Source organism: Pleurodeles waltl, chromosome 7 (assembly GCF_031143425.1).
Source record: "Pleurodeles waltl isolate 20211129_DDA chromosome 7, aPleWal1.hap1.20221129, whole genome shotgun sequence".
NCBI lineage: Eukaryota > Metazoa > Chordata > Amphibia > Caudata > Salamandridae > Pleurodeles > Pleurodeles waltl.
In genome coordinates, this window is record NC_090446.1 from 855,691,364 (window position 1) to 855,714,267 (window position 22,904).

The window sequence follows — 22,904 nt, forward strand, 5'->3', positions numbered from 1 at the left end:
AGTCGAGTTTACAGTTAAAGCTGCACACACAGACACTGCAATGGCAGGTCTGAGACATGATTACAGAGCTACTTATGTGGGTGGCACAACCAGTGCTGCAGGCCCACTAGTAGCATTTGATTTATAGGCCCTGGCACCTCCAGTGCACTTTACTAGGGACTTACTAGTAAATCAAGTATGCCAATCACGGATAAGCCAATTACATACACATTTTGTAAAGGAGCACTTGCACTTTAGCACTGGTTAGCAGTGGTAAAGTGCCCAGAGTAACAGAAACAGCAAAATCAGAGTCCAGCACACATCAACAACCTGGGGAACAGAGGCAAAAAGTTAAGGGAGACCGCGCCAAGGATGAAAAGTCTAACATATACCATGGGCCATATGTATGAACACATTTTCCCATAGGCACAGAATGGGTAAAGCCCTTTGATACATCTGGCCCCATATACCTAGGGCCTGTAACTTAAATGCTACTACTTGGCCTGCCGCACTTATTGTGCCTGCCACTAGGGTGCCCCTTAAAACATGTCCTAGGTCTGCCATTGCAGTCTAAATGCAGCTTTAAACTGCCAGATCATTTTGTCACTATAACCCCCTTTCCAAGCCTTAAACTCATCTATCAGTGCATATGTCACTCCCCAAGTAGGCCCTTTTCAGCCCGTAAAGGCAGGGTGCATTGTAAAGGTTGAACATGTAGTTTTACATATCCTGGAGAGAAAAAAATCCTAAATTCATCTTACACTATAGTGAGGCTTACTTATCCCATGGGATAACCACAAGTTGCCTTATTATATTTAATAAGTGCTACCATGATTGGGTACAAGTAAACATTTCATGTTTCGTGTCATGGAAATAGTAATTTAAAACCCTCTTTAATGTAAAAGTCAGATTTTAAGTTACAATTTTAAAAAATGCCACCTTTAGAAAGTTGATATTTTACTGCCCTATTTGGTGCCTGCAGCCTGTTCCTGGTACAGATGTCTGGATGGAGTTGGAAGTTGGACTTTGTTTATTTTTGACATGCAGCCATACAATAGCAGGATTATGTGTGCCTGAATGGGCCTTCAATGACAGGTTGGGGTAGTGGAGTTGGGCACAGCTTCACATGCAACTGTGTGTAGCCTGTTCTCTGTCTTCACACAAAGGACTTGTCACACCTGCATTGATCATGCAGACAGCCACGAGCAAGGAAAGCAAGAAACTTGATCACTTGAAAGTGAATTTTCTAGAAAACTGTCTTACTTCACCGAAGGAAGCAGGTAAAAAATGGGGCCTTCAGGCCCACTCTTCAGTACACTTTTTGAACCTGCAGAAAGACTCTCAGATGACTGCCTGCTGCTGTGGCCTGCTTTGTAATCCACAAGACTGCTTTGCTGCACCTGGAAGGACTGCTTTGCTGCCTCAAGCCTGCCTTGAACCCTCAAATGCCTGCCCTGCTGGTTGAGCCCTGTTTCATCACCTGAAGACAGAACTACCAGAATGACTCCAAGGGCAAGTTGGCTGGCCTTCAGGGCAAAGCCTCAGGGATAGAAAAGGCTCAGATCATCTTGAACCCACATCTGAACGCAGCTTGAGTGAGCTCTAGCCTCACTAAGTGGTGTCCTCCAGTTCTGTATCCTTGGTGGCGGTGTTGAAGGTGCCCAAATAGCTAAAATTCAAAACCTGGGACTTCAAACATTTCTTGCTAAAAACTACTCTGAGAACCGAGAGGAGCCTGGGACCAGCCTGCTTGTCGATCCACCCAAGGTGTGTTGTTGGTCGGCCTGACTTTGCGGCAGCTCTCACTATGTTTTTCTTTGTAGCAGCACATCCTGTTCAGTGGTCTTTCAATAGGGAGGTATCTGGTCTCATGGAACTCTTGTCAGCAACAGCCTCCAGATTCATCTCACTGGAGATTTCCAACTTCTTAAAAAACAGTCATACTCCAAATAAAGAAATATTCACAGCAACTTCATCCAGAGCCTCCCCGAAGATGATACATCCTCCTCAGACGCTGACTGTAGCTTTGCACTGCTGAACACCTACCTTCTTAGAGACTTTTCCAAGTCCTGACTGGGCCCAACCCACTTTTAGTATCCAACTCATGCTCCATTTAGGTTGGCATTATTTCTCAACTTTGACTCAGTATTGCCTGACTAATTATCAACAGTTTATGCTTTGAGCCTTTAGGCACTAGTTCTTGCCTTAAACTTTTGAAAATGCATAACTCTGGTTCTACTCATTGGAAATTTGTCATTTTGGTGTCAAATAATGTATTAATATGTTCACTATTTTTCTAAATTAATGTGGGATTCTTGTGTTGTGTTTTCACTTCATTACTGTTTAAGTTACACTTAACTGCTTTTGTGCCAACCTACTAGATGGTTGAGCACAGCTTAATTAAGTGGCTTTAGTGGTACACCCTGACAGGGATTGTGGCTGTTGCTTAGGCAGGGTTCACATCCCACTCAATCACCAACCCACTTTCTTACAGTGGCAAACAAAATGAGTCAGAGCTTTCATTAATGTTATGGTCATGCCAACACCAAGGTTTCTTGTGGCATGATGTTTAGCTGGCTTTTCAATCATCCAACCTACCATAAGTAGTGCCAGGATAACCTTGTGGGTGATAGTCTGCTTTACAAATACACATAATATTACATAACTTTCAGAAAGGCCAATTCTCTCTATCATTCATTCCCTCATGCTCATTCACTGATCCCTTTATTTTTCCTTTTGGTCTCTCACACACGCTACCACACTCCTTTCTCAGACTTTCACTCATGTTCTCACTTGTCTACTCTCTCAGCTTCAGTTTCACTCACCCTCTCCTTAACCCCCACTAATCCACTTATTCCATCAAGCACACTCCCTAATTTTCAATCACTTAACCTTTCGCTTTACTCACTATTTTTCAGATTCATTCTCACTCTTTTCTTTCTGTCTCTCACCTTTATTCTTAGAAATCTTCTCTCTTAGGGCCAGATGTAGCAAGCCGTTTGCATGTCGCAACCTGTGAAAATCACAGTTTGCGCCATGCAAATGGCCGAACGCGATGCACATTCACAAATTGTGAGTCGGGACCGACTCACAATTTGAGAATGCGACTCGCAAATAGGAAGGGGTCTTCCCTTCCTATTTGCGACTAGCATCGCTATTCAGAATTGCTTTGTGACCGCTAATGCGGTCGCAAAGCAACTCGCAGTTACCACCAGTGTCACACTGGTGGTAACTCATTCGCAAAAGGGAAGGGGTCCCAATGGGACCCCTTCCCCTTTGTGAATGTCGACAAAAATATTTTTTCAGAGCAGGCAGTGCCTACTCTGAAAAAAACGAAACCAAATGGTTTCGGTATTTTTTTCATTTTGCAACTCGTTTTCCTTTAAGGAAAATGGGCTGCAAAATAAAATAAAAAATGCTTTATTCAAAAAGCAGTCACAGACATGGTGGTCTGCTGACTTCAGCAGGTCACCATCCATGTGAGTGCAGGGACTCGCTATGGGGTCGCAAAATGCGACCCACCACATGAATATTGATGAGGTGGGCCTTTGCGACCCCATAGCGAGTCACAGATGGTGTCTGAGACATCGTTCTGCATCCGAGATTGCGAGTCGGAAATTGCGAGTCGGACAGACTCGCAATTTGCGAGTCGCAATCTCTGACTTTACTACATGTGGCCCTTAGTCCCTTACTCCGTGGACTTTCACTAACTTTCTCTAATGCACTCACATACAATTGATACAATAGATACAACGTTTTTTTTTCATTTTCATACCTTTAAGTTTAATTGTGAGAATACAATTATTTTTGTTTTTATAGAATTTTTTTTTTTTTTTTTTTATATTTTGGAGGTAACAAAATCAGCTCTAGCTTCACAACTCTAGTATTTAAAAAAACAACTCTGCAAGTGAATTAAAAACTGGAATAAATGAATACACAAATTATGCATCTGGTATACTGTGATTTGCTTCAGACAAGCACTGAAATGTTTCTTTCCACAGTACATGACCATGCCATACACTAAAGAATGCTATGCCACAATCTGATAAGAGGGAGAGATAGCTTCCAGTTTGATAAGAGGGACAGAGGATTTCCTGTGCATCCTGTAGAATGTATTCAATCAATTGATTTCAAACAACAGGGATGGCACACAGCATGATTGTGGAAGGTCTACTTGCCTATCTGGTGTCCCTCTTTCACATCACTTTTTTATGTTAAGAAACAGCTGATGGTCCTTCAACATCTTAGTCAACTGAGCTAGATATGGTGGTAAGATCCAGAGCAGCAGTGTCACAAAATAGCAGCTGCTCTGCAGTCTGCTAACAGTGGATGTGATGCCTGTTGCTATGAGACATGCAGTTTTGTAATGCAGGAGATTGTCTCTCAGCCAATGAGAAGGTCAGAATGCCCTTAATGTGTGAGATAGTCCATGGACTAGACAGGAGTTCCATGGACTACATTGGAAGTCATGCACTCATTGCTGGGTGCTCTGGTCCATAATCTCATGAGAAAGGCTACTGACACAATACATTACAAATATAGTTGAGTTCAATATTACTTTACTCCTAAAGATTGAATGTGGAGCCAGGGAACATGTATGTGTGTCATTTTATTTTGAGGAAATTAGAATTTTTAATTGTTTGCAACCTCCAAATATGTAGATAGTCCATGGACTATTTAAAGAGCCCTTGACACATCCTAAGATGGTGCCCATTGTCTGCGACCTTGACAAGCAGACCACAGACTGCAACATGCACAGATTCCTCTTAAGCAAATGGCATACAATCTGTCTTCTCTGCACTGAGATGAGACTGTGGACTATGAAAGGTGCCCAACATCACTCCATATGGTTGTGGAAGTCATGGACTTTTCACTTTCAAAATGACACCAATGTATGAAGCCACAGTAGCAGGACTTTGGACTATAGACCTCTTGGACCCATGTTGGATGCCCTTCCATAACCCTGTTGCAGTGCTGAAGCCTCTGACTAGGGGCTTCAGGCTTAAGGGTTGTGTGTCTGTTGGGGATTGTAAACTTCCCACAGGGTTAGCGGAACCAGCAAGACAGGCATTTTTTGTTAATTTTATTTTTCTGGGGGACAATTTTTGGTTCCCCTTAGTTAGGCCTGGCAGTCAGCGTATGTTCACCCTGCCCTCTTCTATGACCTCTTCAAAATGTTTTTTGAAGTCATGAACTGGGGCCATCATCTTATCACAGTGTTTGCAAGGGAAAATGTTTTGGTCAGCCTTTGTGAGTGTTTGGGTCAATGGACTAGATATTGCATTTGCAGACCCAAAATGGATTATGGAAAAAAAGCTCAATCATCCAATTGGTTTTATTTATTTTTCTGAAGTGTTGTACCCACAGATAGTCCTTTGGTAAAAATCTAATATGTCAGGTTTGATGAAATTCCATTCAGCGTTCTTTTACTAACTTGCAGCTGATAGTTTCCCACAGGAGTTAAAGTGGGAAATGTATTTTTAACCCCTGTTTTACCTCTCCCCCACTCACTTGTTGTATATACACATGACTTGCAATTGAGAACCCAAACTGGAATATTGCATGCAACGTTTATCCAAAGTTATTAGGAAAACAATAGATAGTCAGACTTAGCCATAACTATACAGGAACTATCACTGCCTGTGTAAAGATAGATAGATAAATAGATTGATAAATAGATAGATAGATAGATAGATAGATAGATAGATAGATAGATAGATAGAGCTACTGAAGTCATTTATTTTCAAGCTTTTCAGATGACTCTCACTTCGTAAAGGAAGTTCCATATGAAGCATTACTGAGCTTGAGCAAAAATTAAACGGGGGATTCTCTTACTGGAACATACTGACTGATTAATTTGTGGGAGTTCACTTTTCTCTCAGTAGGACATAGTTTGATATTAACTCCAATGGGCATGCGGCTCTTCAGAACAGAAAAAAAACTAAATTATATGTATTATTTTTCACATGCATGATCGGGTGCAGCTTGCCTACCTGTTCTAGAGAAATTTGGGTGTCATGGGTTGTTCTCGATGTGTAACTCAGAGTGCATGTACAACTTGCCACATGATGGGTTCTACATTACTTGGCTCACTATGGGGGTCATTCTAACCCTGGCGGTAAAAACCGCCAGGGCGAATGACCGCGGTAGCACCGCCAACAGGCTGGCGGTGCACCGCTGGGCATTCTGACCGCGTCGGTTCAGCCGCGGCCAGAAACGGAAAGTCGGCGGTGCCCTTGAGAATCGCGCTCCGCCGCCATGGGGATTCTGACACCCCCTACCGCCATCCTGTTCCTGGCGGGTCTCCCGCCAGGAACAGGATGGCGGTAGGGGGTGCCGCGGGGCCCCTGGGGGCCCCAAAAAGAATTTCAGTGTCTGCCTAGCAGACACTGAAATTCGCGACGGGTGCTACTGCACCCGTCGCACTCCAGCAACTCCGCCGGCTCCATTCGGAGCCGGCTTCATCGTTGCTGGGTCTTTCCCGCTGTGCTGGCGGGTGGCCTTTTGGCGGTCGCCCGCCAGCACAGCGGGAAAGCCAGAATGGTCTTGTGACCGCGGTGTGGTCATTTGGCGGTAACCGCATGGCGGGCGGCGACCGCCGCCCGCCGCGGTTAGAATCACCGCCTATATCTCCTCTGATGTCATTGGTGGTGCTGAGTTCTCTTCTGTATCGATTGGATGGATCTACCCAATGTTGTGTGTAATCCTTCAACATCAAAAAGTTGGTTAAGTTCACTCTTCTACTTCCTTGTCTGCTGGCTTTCTTATCCTACTGTAGTTACTATTTGGTGACTTGATGACTCTCATCTCAATTGCCATTAGTCTATATGGCTGTTTTGTTTATTGAAGGTAATCAATGTTGCTCAGTGTCTGAAACTTTCATTGCAGGCACTATCGTGTCTCTGGGCAAGGCCAAACAGGCTTTTTTCCGACCATGCATTTCCCCAATGGGCTGGGGCCCTGGGAGGCAATTTTTGAAAAAAAAACAGTCGCCCCTGACTTTCCCCAGTTCTCAGAGGTTAGTTGCACCAGATACCGAAGCTGAAAGAGAAGGAAAGACGGGGAAAGCAGAGAGAAAGCAATCATGAAGGCAGAAGAGCGAGATGAGAGAAGGCAAGAGAGAGGAACTGGATGGATGGTAAGAGAGACACAGCACATAGAGATGAAGGGAGTGTGGTTAGTTTGAGCATTTTGCCAGGGCTCCCTTTGGCTCCCCTGTCCATCCCTTTTTCTGTGGTCTTCCTGAAGCTGTTTGTTTTACTTTCATATACGTGCATATTTCCATTGCCGTACTACCCCTTTTCTAGTTTTTCTTGGAAGGATTTTTTAGGTGGAGTCTGTCCTGACAGCAGCCCTGGCCTTCCTCTTCAAAAATATAAAGTAGGGGCTTTCTGTTGGATTTAACAGAAAAAATGCTCCTCTTGTCTGTAACGACCTATTGTAACACATGATACAAATTCTTGCACTGGGCTAATCTGTCCCAAAGGCTGAAAAATGAAAGATTTTGGCACATATTGGGAACTCCGAGCTCTCTCATCAATTTGTGTCAGGATTAGAAACCCTGACAGACTTACCCAATGTTTTATCAACCCAGTGCTAAAACGTACAGCTCTCCGCTAAAATGTACACGGAACTACAATATATTTTCGTTAAAAGTATGCAAAGATTTTTGTGTACATCCAAGTAGATCAAAAATCATTGTCATTTTTAAATATATTATACATGCCCCTAATTATATGGAGATAATTGTTTCCCTTATTTAAATACAGCCTTGTTTCCTGATTTATATTGCAATGTTGTTTTCATGAATGGTATTTGTATTTACTTTTATTAATTATTATAACAACACTGGAATCGTAACCATCTATAAACTCCTTCCAGTTTCATTTTTTTACTATTTCATCACATCCACTATTATAAAAAAATACAAGTAGCTAATATTTGAAATATACCGACCTGCCACAGTTCTAGCTGGAATTGACTCTTTGTTGATCCAGAAGACAATCTGAGACAGAACCACAGTCATGATGCATGGAATGTAAATTTGAATGAGGTAGTAGCCAATCTTCCTTTGCAGATAGAAGAGAACCACCTGTTGTGAATAGTTGCCTGAAACAAACAAAAAAATTATGTGTGATAATAGATTAGGGGGATATTGGAATGAGGTATGAGCAAAAGGAATTAGCAAACATTTATCTTGGCAGTGACAAATAGATTAATCAACCTGTAAATGGGTACATGTCATCAAGTACAGAAGAAATATTTGGAGGAGACTCTTTTCCTTTGAAATTGGAAATAAACTGTATTTACTATATGGACATCTGTAGAGAAACAAAGTGGTCAATGGCAAACAAAAGAAACGAGAATGCCAAAAATGCCAAAATGCCAAAATGAGAAGAGAATCACAGTGCAACTGTTTCCTTCGGGTAGTTGGAAATGTGAAAGCACAGCAAGAACATTCACCAGAGGTTCACAGTAGCATTGAAGCCCAAAGTTAAGTGAGACGTGCAAGACGCGGGTATTATTTCAATTTCAAAGAAGCTTTATTGCGGCTACAAGAGCCAAAAAAGCACGAGCAGTAATAAATACAAGTAAATGCACATAATAAACTAAAATTGCAGGTAAATATGGTGATAAAAGGGAGTAAAACATAAATAAAAATTAAAATGGAATAAAAATGAGATAGAATAAAATGGAATGAAATTAGATGAAATGAGATGAAATGAAATGCACTGTGCAGGATGTTGGGACAGTCTTATTTGGAGTCTTTGTCCAGGAGAGTTTTCCCTCTAATAAGCCAACTAGCTCCGAGGAATTTGGCGATAGCGATCACTAGCGTTGGCCTGGTGTCTGATCTAAGGATTCGCAGAGCTAGCGCAGAGCAGCGTGCTCCCAGTAGTCTGCATGCCGGGGCCAGCCATTTCCTACGGGGGGCAGTATACGCGGGGCATGCAAAAAGGAGGTGAGGGAGATTCTCGACGGGGGCTTTGCAAGCAGGGCATGCGGTGGATTCGTTGTGTGACCAGCTGCTGGTGAAAAGTCTTAATGGGAGTGTTCCAATGCGGAGCTGGAAGTACAGTTTCCTTTCCCTTGGGACCGTGATTAGGTCCCAAAAAGTTTCGTACTTGCATGACTCTTTTAGGTTGGCAAAGTCACAAGATAATGTAGTGTGGAGTGCAGCCCGAGTGTCTTCGTTGTTGGCCCTTTGCCAGTAAAGTTTCTTTAGTTCGCTTTTCGAGGGAAAGACTGACGTGGCTGGTGAGTTCCAGAGATCATCGAGCCCGATAGAGTGAAGTAAATCCTTGATGGATCGTAGCCAGGGGATTCTGTGCAGGTGGTCGGCTTTTAGGATGACCTGTAGAGCTTCGGTGAAGATGTCAAGTTCCGGAGTGGTCCAGAGACGTCGCCAGTACAGCAGAGGTCGCAGGCGGGCTTTGTGACCAATGCGTTTGATGCCGAGGTCCTTGAAAAGAGGGAACAGTGGGGTGCTTAGCGGAAGGGACACAAGATTTCTTAAGAAGTTGTTTTCAGCGGTGGTTAGGTCTTGGGTTTTGGTATAACCCCAAAGTTCAGCCCCGTAGAGCGCTGAGGAAACTGCCTGGGATTCGTATAACTGTAATGCTGGGCGAATTGGTTTTGTGTGTGAGAGGTGGAAATTTTTTAGTAGAGCCCCAGTTGTTTGTCTTAATTTAAGGGCTTGTTTTCCTATGTGTGGCTTCCAGGACATGTTGTCAGTGAGTGTTATGCCCAGGTAGCTGAAAATGCCCACCTTCTCGAGTGAGGAGCCCTCTAAAGTAAATTTCCCTTTGAAAGATCTGTGGGGATTAAGGGTCATTAGTTTGGTTTTCGTTGCGTTGATTTCGAGTCCCTGGGATGAACAGAAATGCTCGAAGCACGCAAGGAGTTTCCTTAGACCACTAGGGGTCTTAGATATCAAAAGAGTGTCATCGGCAAAGAGTAAGACTGGGATTTTTTGTGTGCCAAGTGAAGGTGCGTCAGCCTGCAGTCTGAGAAGGGAGGGGACAATTTCGTTGATGTACAGGGAAAAGAGGGTCGGGGCAAGTACGCAACCTTGCCGCACACCCCTAGAGACGTGGATTCTATCGGTAAGTTGGCCCTTGTTGCCCCACCTGACTTGTGCGTAGTTGTCCTCGTGGAGTCGTATCAAAATGGCAAGGATGTGTTCCGGGATTCCCATCCGAGAGAGAGTGACCCACAGTTTGTTGCGAGGTACTAGGTCAAAGGCAGATTTGAGGTCCACGAAAGCTACATAAAGGCTGCCTTTACCAATGAACACTGTTTTCCAATATAATAATAGGAATCTGAGGGCTTGATCAGTGGTGGAAATCTTCTTTCGGAAACCGGCTTGGAGGGGGCTAAGGATATCGTGGTCAATTATCCATTCTTCTATCTTCCCTAGGAGGCAGTGGCAGAAGACTTTTTGGACACAGTCAATTAGACTAATGGGTCTATAGTTACAGGGAAGAGATCTGTCGCCCTTTTTAAAGATTGGAATAACAATGGCCGCTTTCCAAGAGTCGGGAATTGGCGCCCCAGATGCTATTGCGTTAGCTAGAATGGTGAGATATCTTGACCAGGATGCTAGGTCTGTTGAGAATAGGTCTGCTGGGACGCAGTCTGAACCAGGGGCCCTGCCGCGTTTTAGAGTGCTTAGAGAATAAGTTATATCACTTTGGGAGAACAACAGGGGTGCTGCGGTGGTTGGTGCTGATGAGTGAAGTAGGAGGGGGCCCGTACAAACAGAGGTGGGGCTATCATGATCAGGTGAGTACAGACTACTAAAGTGGGCTATCCAGTCTCTTGGGGCAATATTGGTTGTGATGTCCAAACCACTGGTTTCTGGGCCTCGCGCTGCCAGGGACCAGAACAGGCTATAATTTCTCTCGCGCACAGCGTCGCTGAGTGCTGTCCACCATTTGCTATCTTGATCACGCTTGGCTATGCATATTGCAGATTTATAGGACTTCCTAGCTACGCGGATGGCGATGGGGTCCTTGGATTTAATGGCTTGAACTAGGCGCTTGTTTAGGGACCGGCACGTTTTGTTGAACCAGCGGTGCCTGGCTTTGGGTCGTTTGTCGTCGTGGGCTGGGGGTGCTGAGAAGTGGGCTGCGATATCCCTAAAGCAGGAGGTGCGGATTGAGCTAATTTCCTGGTGGGGTGTTGCAGAACCCGCCTCTAGGTCCCTTAGTGTGGATTTTAGGGTGTTGTTGGCAGCATTGATGAGTGCGGGCCGGGCCACAATATTGACCCATTTTAGGTGTCTTTTGTTGTTGGCCAGGTTAATACCCTCGGGGTATTAAATATCCCAACGTCCAATCGCATAGACAAAGAAAAGAAAAAACCTTCGGGTGTGTCAATACCATGTTGTAACGGAGTAAAACCAAGCAGGCAACCGTTAACATACACACTATAAGTAAAGCCTGATTAGGGTTATTGGGCACCCTAGTTCTGAATGAGTGCTTTACTATGATCTGACTTATGTTAACTATGTCACTTCACACAGTGCCTTTTGGTTTTCCTCCACACGTTTCTGCATACCCTTGCTACTTTCTTATATTATTGTATTATGTATATTTATAGAGTGCATTCCGGCCGTAGCATCGAAGAGCTGAAGACGAAAGGTAAGTCGGAGGAATCCTAACAACAGTAAAACCAGTCACTGAAGCTACAAAAAAAGCGTTGTCCTCCCCAATGTGAACATAGCCAGGCTTTAAGCTGCTTCCGGAAGCGGAGGTATGTCCCCTCCAGCCTAATGGACAGCAGAAGGGAGTTCCAGAGTCTCGCTGCCACCACTGAAAAGGCTTTATCCCCCATCTAACCCTACGGCAGCCGGGGACTGATATAAGATGAAGAGCAGAAGATCTAAGCTGATGACAAGGCAGGTAAGGCTGCAAGGCAGAGCTGAGATAACTACAGCCTTCCTGGTGGAGAGCCTTATACATGAGGCAAAGTGTCCTGAACGTAATCCGTTTTTCCACTGGTAACGAATGCAGCTGTCTCAGGCTACTGCTAGCCGATGCAGAGCACGGGAGATCCAGCACTAGGCGAACCGCAGCATTCTGAATCAGCTGTAATCTATAGAGGAGACCCTTCCTGATGTTTAACATCATAACATTACAATCATCAAGTTTAGAAATAACTAAAGCTAGAATCACCATCATTTTAAGTTCTTCCTGAAGAAAGGGGATGATTTTCTTAAGCATTTTCAGACACCAATAGCAACATTTGACGGTATGGTTAACTTGTTGCTCAAAAGAGAGAGTCCTGTCAAATAAAATTCCTAGGTTTCTGTCTGATGAACTCGGGTCTGGACACTCATTACAGGACTTCGGCCACCAATGGGAGCTCCATAAATTGGTGCCTATGCCAAAGAAAATAATTTCCGTATTCTTTCCATTCATTTTCATCCAATTGTTGCTCATTCAGTTGTTAATCTTACTCATGCAATTGTAAAATCTGTCTGCCACCTCCTCCCAGTTCTGGTTGACAGGAATGATCAACTGAGTGTCATCCGCATAAGAGCCCACTTGAAAGCCGAACGAGAGAACCAGTCTGGCCAGTGGGGCAACATAAACAAAGTAGGGCTAAGTGAGGACCCTTGCAGGGAAGTTAAAACGGGGTCACCCTGTAATCATCGCAGCTAACCGTAATAGATCTATCCATCAAAAATTAAATATCAAGAGCCTTTTCTATAACTCCTGGTTGGTAGAGTCGTTGTATCAACAATTGAGGGGATATGGTATCAAGCGCCGCAGAAAGATCCAATAGCACAAGAATGGCGCCACCTCCCCTTTATTCCCATTTTCTCCGAATTATATCAGCAGAAGAGACCAGAGTGGATTCCGTACTATGAGCTTTACGGAACCCATGTAGAGAAAGGTCTAATCCACCACTGGCCTAAAGAAAACCAGCCAGTTCGATGTTTAGATGTTTCTCCAAAATTTTGCCCGTGGCGGGCAGTAAAGAGATGGGTCGTAAATTTTTCAGATCATTTGGGTCGCCGCCCAGTTTCTTAGTAGGAGGAATCACAATGGAGTCCTTCCAGGCTGGTGGAAAAGTACCCTTCCCTCAGAATGTCTAGGTAAACCGGTTCAAGGGCAACTGAGACCAGATCAGGTACTAGTTTTAATATCCTAGGAGGGTAGGGGTCATTGGGGGACCGAGATTTAAACCCACCCCCCAGCAATTCTTTAATTCTGTTTGCCTTTAAAGGTGAAAAACAGGTAAGCTTCAGTCCAGTATCTGAGACTAGAGCTCCCCGCTTAACTGCCCCACTCCGCTCCGGTGGGGGCTGCACAAAATTAGCATGAAGCTGTATGATTTTGTTCTTAAAGAAGTCTGTGACCCTTTGACAAAAGTCGAGATAATTCTCCAACACTGGGGAGGAGGGATGGGAAGTCAGGGTGCAGACCACCTTAAAGAGTTCTCTAGGTCCATTGTCCTCTTCCTTAATTTTGCGGAAGAAATAATCTGATTTAGCTGTTTTAATAGCTGATTTATATTCCTCAAGAGAGGCCTTAAGCTTGGCTCTGTCCTCATCATTCTGATGAAACCTCCATCTGCGTTCTTGATGTCTGTACAATCTCTGTAGGTTTTTAAGTTCCTCTGAGTACCATGGAGAGGATAAAATCCTCCCAGGTTTTGGACCTAATTTAACCAGGGGAGCCAGCATATCAATGGCTGCTCTGTGCCCCAGCTCAAAGCCCTCCCACTTGGAGATGCCACGTTCTCTTGCCTGATACCAGCCTGACTTGAGGGCCCTGGCCAGGCTCTGCTCCTATACATTATGCGATTGCCTAAAAAGCCTAGGGTCTGGGGGAACATTAGTGGGGACAGTTGTACATGCTGCCTTAAAGGTCAGTGCAACAATGTGGTTATAGGGTACCTTATGTGTCATATTGCCCATATTAGTTTCTGAATTCGCCTTGTACATTTCTATAGCCTTGAAAAAGTCATGTGAATGAAACACTTGCCGGCTGCCTCGATGGAAAAACTTCTGTACATTATAACAGAAGATTGGATGAATATATAGATGAATTGTAGCAACCTAATCCAGTGAATATGTGTGATTACTTTCCAATGAACTTAATCTCAACACTGTATAGTGTGTGCTTCGGTACACCTTACATAAGCTGTCCGGACTCTTTCACAGAACGAAAATGTCACACCCTAGTTGACCGGATGCTGGTACCATGTGAGCACCACTCTAGGGATTCTCTTTCAATACTCCTTAGACTTATTTACCTTTTTTGAACTACCTTTGTCACATTTGTTGTTATATTGGGATGTGCAAACACCTACCATAGACACCACTCTTCTGATTGAAAATTGTTAATATGCTATAGATAAAGTTGATTGAAATGAGGCACATTTTTATTTTGACATTGTTATGTAATTTGGGATACAAATTGGTATACATTGCTTGCTGAGTAGACCTAAAAAGAGCAGTATACAATCGGGTAAATATGTACGCACGTCTAGGTTAGTAAACACGGAGTTCTTTTTTTTACAAATTTATAGTGACGGATGTTAAGTATGTATGACGTCGTACGGCTTGGATGTTAGCTTCAAAAGGATAGCAAAACTTTTTTTTAAAGTATGTGTGCTTAAAAATTGTGGTAAAAAATGGCTGTTTAGTGTGTTTAAAAAAAGTAGTGGAAAGTAAATGGTACACGTGCAAACGAAGTTGTTTAAGAAAAAATTGTGGTTTTATAGTGTTTGTGAACAGGAAACTGATATGGCTTGTTTAATTAGAATACGAAAATTGCAGTAAAAAACAGACAAAAGGGAAGTAAGAAAGTCTAAGTGTCAACATGTTTTTACTTATTCAAATGGCATTAGCAATGAAACATACACAAAAGAAAGGCATTATTGTTGCCTTTTTGAAGAAATCCTATGTGCAGGAATGCTTTCGCCTTGGGAAGCATATACGATGGTTCTTCGAGACAGTGCCCAAAACCTGATAGCCTGAAAGAAGAAGGCGGCTGTTGGGGCACCGGAACAGCTGAAGCAGACAATTTTGGAAATTGAGGAAGAGCTGGGCGGCGACCCAGAAACCCCCAAACTCAGGCAATTGGAACTCCTGAAAATGGAATACTGTGAAGTGGCACAAGAAGGGGCAAAGAACCAAAAGTGGACGTTACTACACAGGCTGTATGATACAACGACAAAGCCGAGAAACTCCTGGCCTGGTTAGGCAGAAAGGATGCAGAGGCAAGGTGGGTGCATTGGATAGTGGAGCTATGGGGGAATGCTCTGACATAGATGAGACTATTACCGATGCCTTTGCCCATTACTATGAATAGTTTTACGAAGCTAGATCACTGCAGGATGTGCCGCACATTGTGCATTACCTAGTATCTGTGATGACGCTGAAATGAAGGTTTTACATTTATTAGCGCTTAAACGTAGTGTAGCAATAATCAAGTGTGACTTTAATCAAACTAAATAAGATTGTACGGGGACAAATGTGCCCTCAGAGTAGTTTGCCAACATTTATAAGCGTGCTTTATATAACGTGATGTATTAGAATCGTGCTAATTTGACATAATCGTAAACGTGTGCCATGATTTGCTTGTTTGAAATGTTTTAGCTTAGCATAACTTTAGTGGAGGCTTTGGCCTAGTTGCCGTGTCTCACGGTTTAGATGCTCGTATTTTTCCAATGTGCTAATAAACGTGTGTTCTTGCTTGAAGCTGTACTTTTCCAGTGAGATCGGTTCACATGCTTATCTTTAAGGTTTCGTGCCAGCCCGGCATCTTCTTCGTTGCTCCAAGGTCAATCTGCAGGTGCAGACAATGGACGCTCTGAAAGTGAGTTAATTGGTAAAATATGTTGCAACTTACGTTCCCAACTCCAAGGATAATGTATGCCTAGGTAGAAGCTTGTAAATTGATGTTTTTGATTGGACAATTTGAAGCTAACCTATGAACCCTCCAATGGAAGACCCTACTGGATTTGAACTGTTGTTTATAAAAAGCAGGTGCACGAGAAGAAAGCAGCCATTACCGGACATTATTGCCATTGGCCCATTGCGGACATTGCAGCCATTACCCGCCATTTTGCAGGACATTGCAGCTATTATGGCCCATTTTGCTGCGATGCCATTTTGAAAGAGACTTTGATGCTTTCTCTAATCGAGAGAAAGAGACTTTGAGTAATTCTCGCCCTAGAGACTTTAACTTTGATTCGTCCCTTTGCATGAAGTAGTAGTTTTATCTTGCCGCTGTGAGGCAATTGCCCCGTCCACCCTGCCCCTTTGCCCCGTCCCATGCTGATCGAAACCGGTACCCATGCTGATCGAAACCGGTACCTGTGAGACGAAGACTTCCTTGAATGCTGATTGAATTTGGTAAATATGAAAGAAAATGTACAATTGCATTGTGTTTCTTTTTAGGTAACCAACTGCTGATTTTGGATAAGAGCCCTAGTTAGGAGTTTTTCCAAATTAATGTTGCTAAATTGTTTTTGCATGAAACCCCACATGCAGATGCTAATTTGAGGTTAGATGAGGATTCCTTTGTTGCAAGATGCAATTTGAGACCTTGTTATGCTGACTAAATGTATGCAATTAGCTCATTACAGATTATAGTTTTAGTGGTTTGTGTTGCTATCATCGAAGGCATTGTTATTCAAATGCTACATAGATTACATCTTTTCCGCCGTTATGGACAGCTATTAATGTTCATCTACGTATATCATTTGGTGTTGAGACATATTTACATTGTGCTAGCTTTGTTAATATAGGGAAATAAATTCACTAACTTTGCATAAACCGGTGTGGTTATTCATGACCGAAAGGTCATGGTTTCGTCGAAATGTATTCTGGATTAATTGTGAAGTGTTATGTTGATCAGGGCATTGCTTATGTTCGCTATTGATTATTGATTTGATTAAATTGATCACTCACGAGTGAGGAGAGTCCCACTTGGTCAAAAGATTCATCGACCCAAGAGCGTCCCAATACAGGTAGTTTAGTAGGTCGGAACGCTCTATCAGTAGATGGTAGCAGAGGACGGTTTCGCCCTTTGGGACCCCACAGTCGAGAAGTACATGGTGTTGAATTAACGGTTTCGCCCTTTGGGACCCCACAGTCGAGAAGTACATGGTGTTGAATTAACGGTTTCGCCTTTGGGACCGCAATCGAGAAGTTTGAATTAGATTTTTCTTGGGTAAAATAGATTGAGAGAATGATGATGGGCTAAGTCCCCCGCGACTTTCCCGGGATCTCGGAGCTTGCGAATGGAGAGAACGGAGGTGTGGAATCAGCGTTGGCGGTACTAGTGATGGTATGAGTGAAGTTAGGATTTTGCGCTTGCACAGCTTATTGCCGCAGATTGTGTGAAAAGGTTGCGAGGATTTTAGAGAATAGCGGAGGTGCGACTCCGAGTGTAGGAGTAGAGAAGTCGTCGAACTTCATAGAAAATAGCGGAGGTGCGACTCCGAGTGTGAGAGTAGGGAAGTCGTCGAACTTCATGTGCATGTGGCGCTTTGTGCAGAAAAAGGTCCACGTGGTTGTTGTTGTTGAGACGGGCCCTGCGAGGTCAAGAGACTCCGGAGTATGTTGAAAAGTGTATGAGACACTTGTTTTATGTTGTGGTCTGGTCGGTTTAATAGGTTGACCGGGCGTGGTCAACGAGTCGGTACGTGTGTTAAGGGAGTGAAAGAAAGTTCGACTTCGGGCTTTGACAAATTCTAAGTGCACTAGAATAGATCATTGACAAGTTGAGAGCAGAGTCTGCGGGTCAGATTTGCTTGCGAAAGTGGGGACCGAGAAAGATGGAATAACTGCCGAGGCTAGTGAAAAATCCCTAAGGTCCTGAAGCGATTGTGTTACCCCTCCTGTAGTAAACCGACAGATCTGTTTTATTATTATTTGGTTGCTCGCGATACATGCTAGAAGTTGGTACGAGAGGAGCTGAGTGAAGGAGGACTAGCCGCGAGGCTTTGTCAGCCGCAGTGTGTGTGAGTGTGACGTCACTAGGAGCCGCGCTGGGATAGGTTGGTTGCAGAGAAGGGTCGCGCACGGATTGGACGCAGTCCGTGGGGCTCGATTGGAAGGGGAAAGGCAAGCGAAGAGTATTCCGGGAATTAAAGTCACCTATTGATTACAAACTTTGTGAAATAAAAGACGAGAAAATGAAATTTTTCAAGGCATTCAAGAGTGCGATGAAGGGGGAGTCTTACATTAAAGCGAGTGTAGGAGAGGAGACGCCACCCGAAGGTACACCAGCTTACATTGTAATGGAGGAAAAGGGGGTAGCTCCATGCCTTTGGCTAAAGCAATGGCACAAGTTGACAGAGAAGCATGGGAGCGTAGCGTTCCCGATCCATGGGACATTCAATATAAGGATCCTAGAGAATTTGAGATTTGCGATGTACGACATGAAGGTACCTCCAAGGCCAGCACAGTTTGAGGCTCTAGGGATTTGGGAACTAATGGCTAGACAGCAACAGCAAAAGAAGTTCGAGACCAGGATGAGGAAGGTAGAAAAGACATTAGCGGACGCTAGGTGGGATAATGCACAAAAGGTGTGGAGGTCAGATGTATTGCAGGGGATAAAATTGTTTCCCGCAATTGCTAAGGAAGAAGAGGCGACAGGTAAGAAAGCTACCTGCAAGACAAACAGGAAATGTTCAAAAGATAGAGAGGAAGACGAGTCAGAGGATGAGGAGTTCATCATGCAATTGCTGAACGACCGTCCACCACCTTATGCAGAGAGTGGACAGGGTCCAAGTACCAGTTCTGCCCCTCCGGCACCGGTACAGAATAATGAAACTCCGAATTCAGAAACGCCATCGGGACCTAAAGACCCGAGTTTACTGTTCACCCCGCAGATACCGCAGGTTAGGAGAATATATCCAGATGTGCCTATGCTGAAAACAGCAGAAAGTTATCAGCCGCAGGTCCCAAGGTATTACAGCAGTGATAACAGTACGGGAATGATTCTAGATCCAACCGTAATGGGAGTACAGAATGGTCGCAACCCAACATTGGCACAAGCTGAATCAACCCAGTTTTTGATGCCTCAAAAGCAGATGCATGGGGGAAACGCACATGCTCAGATGACGGGGAGTCAGACGGGCATGCCGGCAATGATGACCCATAGTGTGGGAATGAACATGCCTCAGAACCTAGGGAATGGACAGAACCCAGATGCGATATCCCTACCCATTACTGTAGGTCCACCTGTACCTTTGTACAGTCAGCCTAACTCAGGTGTGAGCGGTCAAGGATTAGTGGTACAGAATGGGATGGAAAGGAGGTGCATAGAAAACACTCCAGATACGACTCCGATAGTGGCTCAGCCAACTGGATCTGGGTCCTTGATGGAGTTTAGTCCCATATGTGCTCAGTCAACAGTAGTGAGGTCGAGTCCCCCACTGATGATACCACTATCATCGAACACTGAAAAGTTGCCACAACCGTCAATGGCAGTCGATGTGAATGCTACGCTGATGGGGTTGAATGCGCAACAGCTGACACAGTGGTTCAACAGTCTGAATTCCACACAAAGCTCAACCAGTGGGAAGGGAGAAGACTATCTGAACAGGGTAAGGTTGAACATGGAAGCAGACGAGTTGGTGGAAGGGACTATGGGTGTGAATAGGCTAGAGTCCTACTCGGAAGAAGAGCTGAGGTATCTATGTCCCAGAATTACGAGAGAGGTGAACAAGGTACACAGAAGGTTGCAAGAAATAGCTAACAAAAACGGGGTTGAGATAGATAAGACAAAACACTTGAGCCGGAGCTATAGGTTGGATTTCGGGATCACAGATTTTGTCACATCACAGCAGGCATGAAAACGCACCTTAGAGAATTGCTGCAGAGTGCACAAGTGTGGAGGTGCTTGGACAAATGGGAAAGCAGGTGGGCAAAGAAAAAGGAAAAGAAGAAAGACAGTGTCCCAGAGCACAACGAGAAAAGACCACAGAGTAGTGATGCAATAGCCATGTTACCAATGAGGGAGACAGCAGGGGGAACATTAATACATGTACCGTGGCACAGAAGCGACATTCAGTCCTTTACGGATGATTTTCCCAAACTGAGAGAGAAGCCGATTGAATGGTATCAACAGACTGATAGGTTTGTGAAGCTTGCAAAATGTCTTTGGGAAGACCTGAACACCCTCTTTGAGATTGTGGTTCCGGCAGATTTGTGGGAAGAATGCAAAAGGGTTGTAGGTTGGCCGACAAGTGAACCAGAGAGAGACAGGGATACGGGTGCACCGTCACCTATGGTAATGAGCCTGTACTATAAGGTGATTGAGCATTTGAAGACGAAGGTTGCTGCGAAAAATGTGGATTGGCAGAAGATTGATCGAACTGCCCAAGAGGCTAAAGAGTCGATTCATGGTTACTATGAGAGGTTGTTGAAGGCGTTCAAGAACTACAGTGGCACGGAAACAATAGAGGCGAAGGACATGCTTCATTTTGTGTTTAGATTTGTGGAAGGGCTGAGACCAGAGATAAGTCAGATGATAAAGACGCATTTGATTTGTTGGCAATCGAAACCAATTGATTAGGTGTTGAATTATGCGAAATACTGTAGCGACGAAATTGAAGTGAAACAGAAAAGGTTGAAAGAGAAAGTGATGATGATGCAGCTTAAAGCAGCTCAGACAGGTTTGCAAGGTTTGCAGGGGTTTCAACAGCAGATACCGCAGCCGCAGGGAAACATGGTGTTTCAGCCACAGGCGAGAGGCAGAGGCAGAGGAGGCTTTGGGAGTAATGGTCCGGATTTGAGCACTGTAGTGATTCAGAATGGTGTGCAGGCAATGAAAAAGGTGATGCCGTGTCACGTGTGCGGAATCGTCGGTCATTGGAAACGCGAGTGCCCGATGATGGTGCAGGAAGGTGCAGGTGTTGGTCAGCAAAACAATGATGTCAATGCATTCCAGACAATGAGGGGACCGAAAATGAGAGGTCCAAACCCAAATTTTCAGACCATAAATCAGCTGCAGGGATTACAGCCCATGCAACCGCAGCAGATGCAGATGCCCCGTATGCAGATGACGCAAATGCAGCCAATGCAACAGCAGTTACCAATGGTACCTAATCAGCAAATGCAAATACCTTTGGCACCAATGAGTCAGCAGCAAGTGATGGTTCCTCCACAGTTCTCGAGTCAGGTGATGAGTACGAATGGCACAGTACAACAGTTTCCATTACACAGTGAGAATGGAATAAACGATGGATGGGAGAGTGAAAGTTCAGATGAGGAGGGAAATTGTGTGCTTGCAGCATCCTTGGAAGTTGATCAAAAGGGTCCGTATGTGGAGGGAAGAGTTATGGGTCATCGAGTTTCATTCTTGGTTGACACAGGAGCCACACGTTCAACTGTTAGGAGCATTGAAGTACCAGATTTGCCCCTCTCAGGGAGAACAGTTCAAGTGGTGGGAGTAGCAAACAGGTACCTGACGAACCCAATCACAGATCCAGTACCAGTCAGAATTGGTAACTATCAAGGGTTACATAATTTTGTGGTATGTGACTCAAGCCCGATAGCACTGTTAGGCAGAGACCTGTTGTGCAAACTGGGATGTTCGATCATGTGTTCGTACGATGGAATTAGAATTCAGACGAGCAGTGATGGGGAAGAAGAGGACAGTGTAGAAGGGGACGAGATGGAAATTGACGATGGAAAACACCCTCTGATTAACCTTCTTCCGATGATTACTGAAGAAGATATTCCAGCTGAATTACGGGAAACAGTCGGAAAGGAAGTGTGGGATATGACAGGAAAAGAGGTGGGATTGGTGAAAGGAGTGGAACCAGTGAAAGTGACCGTAAAACCCAATGTAACATTTCCCCAGACCCCACAATACCACATGGCACAAGACACCCTCATGAAAGTCGCCCAACTGATTGACGAGTTTGTAAAGCAAGGAGTGCTGAAAGAAGTGTTAAGCAGTCCATGTAATTCACCAATAATGGGGCTAATAAAGCCAAGTGGAAAGGTCCGAATTGTGCAGGATTTGAGGAAAATAAATGACATTATAGTCAAATGCTGCCCTGTAGTACCGAACCCAGCTGTGATAATGTTTCAAGTCCCTTGCGATGCTGAGTGGTTCTCAGTCATCGACTTGTCACAAGCATTCTTTTCGGTGCCTCTTCATGAGGACAGCCAATTTCTCTTTTGTTTCAAATTCTTAGACAGAGTTTACAGTTGGTGTCGAATTCCTCAAGGGTTTTCCGAGTCACCGTCAATTTTCAACCAGATTCTAAAGAAAGACTTGGAAGCGTTAGAATTGCCATTCGAGTCAGTCCTAGTACAGTATATTGACGACTTACTGATTGCATCTAAGACAGAAAGTGGCTGCACAGCCGACACCATTGCCCTACTGAACCACTTGGGAAGGAATGGACACAAGGTGTCTCCTTCAAAGTTGCAGTTCTGTCAGAAGAAAGTGAAATACTTGGGTCACCAAATAGAGAAAGGGTCACGGAGAATAATGAAGGAAAGAATAACAAGTGTACTTCAAATGACCCCACCAAAGACGAGGAGGGAGGTGAGGAAGTTTTTGGGGATGGTGAGCTACTGTCGCCAGTGGATTCCCAACTTCTCAACTCTAGCAAAGCCTTTACTGAAACTGACCCAGAAGGATGCATTGGATGAAATTGAGCTGAAAGGAGATGAGATGGATGCTTTTATTGAGTTGAAAGAATGCATGTGCAGGGCTCCAGCTTTAGGTATGCCTGATTACACAAAGCCTTTCACATTGTTTTGTCATGAACGTGATGCATGTTCCTTGTCTGTCTTGACCCAAGCCCATGGTGGTGTAAACAGACCAGTAGCATATTTTTCAGCTACTCTGGATCCGGTTGCAGCAGCACTACCTGGGTGTTTGCGCGCCGTAGCAGCAGTTGGTATCAGCCTCACTCAGAGTGAAGGAATAGTG

At 44.3% G+C, this 22,904-nt stretch overlaps 1 protein-coding gene across 1 annotated transcript in view; it reads right to left on the reverse strand.

Annotated features, from left to right (window-relative positions):
• The window catches only part of LOC138245633 (gamma-aminobutyric acid receptor subunit alpha-6-like), a 288,378-nt gene that overhangs the window by 130,541 nt on the left and 134,933 nt on the right, over positions 1 to 22,904 (reverse strand). Inside the window, exon 7 of the mRNA XM_069199369.1 lies at positions 7,936 to 8,088. Coding sequence (XP_069055470.1) covers positions 7,936 to 8,088 — 153 coding nt within the window. The remainder of the gene's footprint in view (positions 1 to 7,935; positions 8,089 to 22,904) is intronic.